This window comes from Panthera uncia, assembly GCF_023721935.1.
Source record: "Panthera uncia isolate 11264 chromosome C1 unlocalized genomic scaffold, Puncia_PCG_1.0 HiC_scaffold_4, whole genome shotgun sequence".
NCBI classification, from domain to species: domain Eukaryota; kingdom Metazoa; phylum Chordata; class Mammalia; order Carnivora; family Felidae; genus Panthera; species Panthera uncia.
In genome coordinates this window covers 84,916,219-84,922,622 of record NW_026057585.1, presented here as the reverse complement: position 1 = coordinate 84,922,622, position 6,404 = coordinate 84,916,219, and the positions used below count along the sequence as shown (strand labels likewise).

The 6,404-nt window shown below is 52.0% G+C and overlaps 1 protein-coding gene across 1 annotated transcript; it reads right to left on the bottom strand.

The window, feature by feature from the left end:
* Positions 1 to 2,712: 2,712 nt before the first annotated feature.
* Positions 2,713 to 6,146, bottom strand: NR0B2 (nuclear receptor subfamily 0 group B member 2). The gene is made up of 3 exons (XM_049617715.1): positions 5,563 to 6,146; positions 4,491 to 4,760; positions 2,713 to 3,808 (listed from the first exon to the last, which is right to left on the bottom strand). The coding sequence occupies exons 1-3, from the start codon at positions 6,101 to 6,103 to the stop codon at positions 3,768 to 3,770; spliced, it is 852 nt and encodes a 283-aa protein (XP_049473672.1). The 5' UTR covers positions 6,104 to 6,146; the 3' UTR covers positions 2,713 to 3,767.
* Between the last annotated feature and the right edge of the window lie 258 nt (positions 6,147 to 6,404).

Below are 6,404 nucleotides of genomic sequence, written 5' to 3'. Positions count from 1 at the left end.
GGGACTGTCTCCAGGGAAAGGGGGGCCACTTCCCTGGGGGAACACACAGGCCAGACTTCTCATCAAAAACTTAAACCCAAGGGTAACCGAGGCTACATTTCCCCTCTCGTTCTCCACCTTGTAGTGTGGTGGGGAAGGGAAGGGGTGTAGGTACTGTCATTTATTCTCCAGTTGATCATCCCTAGCCTTTAAAAAAAAAAAAAAGATTTTATTTTCAGTAATCTCTACACCCAGCGTGGGGCTCAAACTCACAACCCCAAGATCCAGAGTTGCATGTTCCACCGACTGAGCCAGCCGGGTGCCCCAGATAATCCCTGGCCTTTAAAGACACAAGACAGCCTGGTGACTAAGAGCATAGGGCCAAAGTTCAGACCGTTTGAGTTTTAATCCTGACTGTACTTATTAACTGTGTAACATTGAGCAAGTCGCTTAACCTCTCTGTGCCTCAGTTTCTTCATTTGTAAAATAGAGACAATGATGATGATTCCCTCACAGTTATTGTGAGAATTGAACAATGGAACCCATGTAATATGTTGAGAGCATCGCTCTCAATATATGTTAGCTGGTTATTATTTAGTAGTCACCTAGAATGACCTGCCAGGAATGAATGAATGATCCCCTCTGTTAAACCTGATTCCCCTGAGATCTTAGCCTTGTTGCCTCCATCGGTTTCACTGGGATTGCCTTTCTCTGCTGCCTTGTTCTGTGACATGGTCCCTGTCCACCTTTCTAGGCCCATCTCTTGCTGCCCTGGGCCCGAGTTGCTCCCAGACCATCTGCAGTTACCTGAACCCCTTGCTCTCTGTCACCTCTGTGATTTTGCACCTGTCATTCCCTCTATCTGGAATGTCCATCCCTTGGTTACCTGGCAAACCCCTATTCATTCTCTTTAGCTCAGAGCAGTGACCACTTGGCTGAAGCATTATTCCACCGCCAGGCAGATTTAGTCCCTCCCTCTTCTGAGCTCCTGCTGCCCATTGAACATACCTCTATCACATTTCAGATCACTCTGTGTTACAATTACTTATGTGTCTCTCTCTGCCAACGACAGGATGTTCAGTGAATGCAGGGACTGTGTCTTGTGTATTTTGTGCCCCTTAGCATCTAGCACAAGGTCTAGTACAAGTGATCATCAAGAGAGATGTTGAATAATGGCATGAATGGATGGATGGATACTGGGTGCTGGCTTTTTGCTGGTATCCCAGGTTCTATGACACCGAAAGTCAGGGTGTATTGGCACATGACACAGCACACATCAGCTCAGTGCCTGACTGCTTAATAAGCAGTCAGTGATTAGGCTAATAAAGGTAGAGATAATGGTGATAATAAAATGGCACCCAACGCTGACCCAGAGCCACAGCCACTCTCCTGATTCCTAGTGAGTCATCCCTGGCTGGGCCTGAGCACAGGGATCATGGCTGATGGTCAGTAAACAGTGGCTGAGCTGGCTCCAGACAGCCTGCTCCTGGCCATGACTCATGCCAGCCTATGCTGGTGGCAAGGGCCTGGCCTCCACAGTCACACAGGCCTGAGTTCAAATCTCAGCACAGATAGTGATCAGTCATTGAGTAAGTTGCACACCCTGTCTGAGCCTGTTTCGTCCTCTTCCGTCTCTGGTTATGAGACACAATTCCCACTTGTAAGCTGCTGATAATGGAACACTGTCCCCCACCTTTGGAAGGCCTGCTGTCTCATGGAGAAAGCATTCTTGCTCATATTACATTGTATTATAATTCTCTCTTTAGTCTTGCTAGATTTGTCTTTATCTTCCTTGCACAAGGTTTGGACAGGGCACAGGGAGCAACACAAGAGATACAGATGAGAAACAGAAGTATAGCTCCATAACCATGTGGAGGGGTAGGGAAGAAGTTTGCGAAGGAGGAAGATAGGGCTAATCAGGGAAGCTATTTGGATGATGGAAACATTAGATAAGTTGAGGGAAAAGGCTGGGGTGGGTAGCGGAGAGGAGCACTTTCTAATGGCTGTTCACGGTTGGAGGAGGAAAGGGCAGAAAGATCCAGCCTGCAGGTTCAGAGAGGTGCAACAGTAAACTGACAGAGGCAGTTACTGAAGGAACATAGAAGATAGAATGACCTGAAATCCAGGAATCCTCTGAATTTGGCTCCTATGGGGAGACAAGGCATTTGCTCTTAGAAGAGTTGCCTCATGCATTTGCAAGGTGAAATGGGCGGTGTCTGTCCAAGTGCTGGGAAGGGCAGGGCAGGGAGAGGTGACTGGCGGCCCAAGGTCTGAGTTGGGGAGTTCTGGCGGGAGGTTAGGGGGCAAAGGAATGCAGGGCCTGTTCTGGGTTCTAAAGGATGCTTCTATTTGGGAATTTGATTACGTCCTGGCTTGGGGGAGCTGTTGAGCAAATGGCCTGTCTGAGAGGAAGGTAGATGTTGGGGGTCACCATGGGGAAAGGGCGTGATTGGTTAGCTGAGGCCCCAAATGCCAGGCAGTTTGGGGCTGGATTAGCAGGCTCTGCGTAGACCATGAAGATGTGCAGACACAGGTCTGCTTACTTTGGGGGCCACTGTTCTCTTTCCTGTGACCTACAGAACATGGAGAACATTCCCCAGTGGGAGGGTGTCTCCATAGCGTGTGCCCCACCCTTGGGCATAGGGATGTATGTGTCAACATCTGGCTCGGGTGCATGTCTCTATTGTCCTGTGTTTGGGTCTGCTGTATGTCACTGAGTGAGTGCATCTTGGCTGTGCTTTTCCATGCTGTGTGTGAGTGGATGGTGGTTCTGTTTTATGGGTCTGTAGGTGTGTCTGACTTGTACGTCTTTGTGTGTGTGTGTGTGTGTGTGTGTGTGTGTGTGTGAGAGAGAGAGAGAGAGAGAGAGAGAGAGAGAGAGAGAGAGACAGAGACAGAGACAGAAACAGAGAGAGAGCTGTAGGTCTGAGTTGTATGTATCTTTGTTGTAGGGTGTGAGCTGTGCGTTTCTGTCACTCTGGGTGTCTGAGTGGTGAGTAGGTGATTGGGTAAGGGATGGGGTGCCCTTGCTGTGGCACTGGGCGCCCAGAATGGGTATATGGTTAGTTCCCTGTGGTCCGTATCCTGGGGGCCTTCAGCAGAGGCCTGAATGACAACTCTTCAACTGTTGTCCCTGAGTGAATGACCTCTCATTGAGCAATAATTAACTTGGCCCCATGAAGAGAATCCAAACTGGTGGTGAAGGGGGTAGGACTGGTAGGGGCAGGCCTTATTGCTAAAGAAGGAGGGAGGCCTGAAAGGGGGTCCTATAGGCATGTATGTTGTTATCATTCCCTCCTGCCTGCAGGTCAGTTACCCTAACCTGGGTGATATTCAAAATATTTAACAAACACTGAGGGCCAGCCATTGACCAATCAGAACAGACACAAGCCATGCACTGAATGGGGCGGTCCTGAAGGCCATGGCTATGCCAAGCATTGCCCCTCTAGTTGTGGCCAATGAGAATGGATTCCAGGAGAAGGGCTGGGACGGGGGGGCCACGGAAGGGAACTCGGGGGTAGGGGGGAGCTCAGGGCAGTATCTGTGAACTAACTGCCATGGAAGTGTCTCAGACTTGAACATTTGGTGTGGCAGCTAAACCTCAGCCAGCCTTGGCCTCCAAGCAGCTGCACCAGGTCAACCCTAGATGCCCTTGCCCCTCCCATTGGGAGAGCAGTGGACTATCCTCTTCTGTCATCAGCAGGGGTGGTGGAAGTGAGCGACCCCAAACTGCAGGAATTCCAGTGACCTTGTCTGTTTTAGTTTAGGAATGGACTGCTTCATATTCCTCACTGGCTGTGATCTGACGCTCGTTGAGGTGAGAGGGAGCCTGTAGGGGTCAGAGGTCAAGGGAGGGGTCAGTAGCGGATTTGGGGAGAGGGAGAGACACCCCCAGCCCCAAAGATAAATGCCAGGAAGTGAGGGGGTCCTGAACCGATCCCATCCCCTGGATTCAGACCTGTACAAAATAAATCTCATCCCCCAAAATGAAATAAGCATTCCACACCGAAAAATTAATATCCCAGCTCCCTGAGTGGCTCCAACACTCCTTACGGTTTCTTTCTCTTGGACTCCTTCTGATAGGGGCAGGGTAGACCCTGGAGGTGGGACAGTCCCTTCCACATGCACAAATTACAGTGTCAGGCTCCAAGGGTGTCATGCCTTTTATTACAAAAACCAATAACTTAGATAAGTTCTGTACAAAGTCATTAGGACTCTTGGCCCAACGGGTCATCTAAGCTTCCATCCCCACCTCGGGAGGGGACAGGAATCTTGGCCCAGAGGCTCTAGGAATCACTAAGGGATGGCCAGAGAGCTGGAGCACCATGTCAAACCAAGGACGGCCAAGGGGACAGGTGTGGTGAGTGCGGAGCCCCAAAGCCCATCTTGTTGGGCGAGGACCAGATTACTCCAGAAGCGCTGCCTATACAGACTTGCCTCCTCTGGGAGCATTAGGCCACCCCCGGGAACAGCTGGGCCAAATCAGCGCTGCCAGCCTCCGCCCAACCTACACTTGATCTCTGCCTGGGCTGGAACAGGTTGGCTCAGCAAAAGCATGTCCTCGAGGAGGCCAGCGATGTCAGTGTCTCCAACAATAGGGCGAAAGAAGAGGTCCCCAAGCAGGCTGGGCGGAATGGACTTGAGGGTGGAGGCTGTGAGGAGGACACGGGCCAAGCGGCCCTGGCCTGCTGGGCACCAGGTCTCCAGGGCCTTGCACAGAGCATGATGAGCCTTTTGCTGCAGGTGTCCAACGTGGGAGGAGGCGTGGAGGCCCGGCACACCTGTGGGCAGAGAAGGTGAAGAGGGCTGGTGAGTACCCCACTCCCAGGCAGCAATCCTGGCCCAAGCCCTGAGGTTGTGGGGTTGGCCTTTGAGGCCCTGTTACTACCTCCCCCATTTATTTATTTATCATTTTATTTATCCGTCCATTTGTGGGACAGCCCAGAGTAATGGGTAAGAGCCAGGCTGCCTGGGTTTGAATCCCGCACTGTCACTTATCAGTGGCATGGCCTTGGATAAATTAATCTCTGTGCCTCAGTTTCCTCGTCCGTAAAATGGAGATAATAGTACCTATCTCCTAGGTATGTTATGAAGTTTAAATCAGCTAGTCTATGCAAAACCCTTATAATTGAGCCTAACATACGGTAGGCATAATATGAATATTCATTACTATCACCATAGTTACTATAATTTAGATATTCCACTAGGGCTTTTTGGGGAGGAATTCTCATCTCACATTTCCATTCTTCTCTATGGGGTCCTCCTGAACCTAGAGAATTTTTTGTGACGGAGGCACAGCTGTGTCTGCCCATCTTCCCGCCCCCAACTCCCACCTTCCCTGAGGGTCAGGACACTTTCTTAGATAGAGTGGCCAGGGCTAGTCTTGGGAATGAATAAACCCAAGTTCCCATCCCTGTTTTGCCCCTACCTGGCTGTGTGGACGTTCAGCAAATCACTTAACCTCTCTGAGCCTCTTTTGTGAGGTGGCTTTTTGGTGATAATGAGGACCCAAAGAGATAACGGACGTGAAGCCCTTAGCAGGTGCCTTCCCTGGCTGGGCCCCAGGAGTGTCTAGAAGCTCACCAGGATTGAAGAGGATGGTCTCTTTCAGGTAGGCATATTCCTTGGGGCCCAGCTGCAGGCTCCAGAAGGACTCCAGGCAGCACTGAAGCCACTGTACCGCAGCCAGCGAGGGCTGGGGTCGATCTGGCAGCTGGCCGCTGCCTGAGCTGCTGCTGGGCTCCTCCAGCAAGATCTTCTTGAGTATGCTGGGAACTGGTGCCTCGGCCACCTCGAAAGTCACAGTGTCTTGGGCCAACCCCAGCAGGAAGAGGGGGCCCCAGCAGCCCCGCAGCAGCCGCTGCTGATCCTGGGGGGGCAGCTGGCAGAAGGACGGCAGGTTCCTGAGGAAGACCACTGTTCTGGCCAGAACATCCAAGGCTTCCCGGCAGGTGCGATGGGGAGCACACAGCCGGACAGGCCGGTGCTGCCTGCACAGGCAATGACTACGGGCTGGGGGCACAGAGGGCCTGGCCCTGAGGCTAGGGCTCAGAAGTGCATACAGAATGGCCGGGCGGCCTGCAGCACCCCGACATGAGCAGGTCCCTGGCTGGCTCGAACTCATGGTTGGGGATCTGCTCCTCCTTCCTCCCAGCTCTCCCACCCTCTGCTCTGCGCTGTGGGTGCTATTTATAACCCCAGTGGGAGGGAGAGGGGAACAGCCTGACAACCTTGACTCCAGAAGTCATGTTCATTGAAAAAAAAAGAAACACTGCACTGACCCTGCAGGATTGGTGGGGAAGTGGTGGGGGAGGGGGCTTTGGGAGCTCCACGTGGCCCTGATATCACTTTAGTCAATGAAGCAGCCTATGCAGGGTACAGCACTGCCTGCTCGCTGGCCCGACTGCCCCTTATCGGATGACTCA

Bases quoted from the DNA above. Each gene is read 5' to 3' on its own strand.
- NR0B2 (XM_049617715.1), bottom strand. From the start codon at position 6,103: ATGAGTTCGAGCCAGCCAGGGACCTGCTCATGTCGGGGTGCTGCAGGC. The intron at 4,761-5,562 runs GTGAGCTTCTAG...CTCTGCCCACAG, and splicing joins GACCATCCTCTTCAATCCTG to GTGTGCCGGGCCTCCACGCC. The intron at 3,809-4,490 runs GTAGGTTGGGCG...TGACCCCTACAG, and splicing joins AGCCCAGGCAGAGATCAAGT to GCTCCCTCTCACCTCAACGA.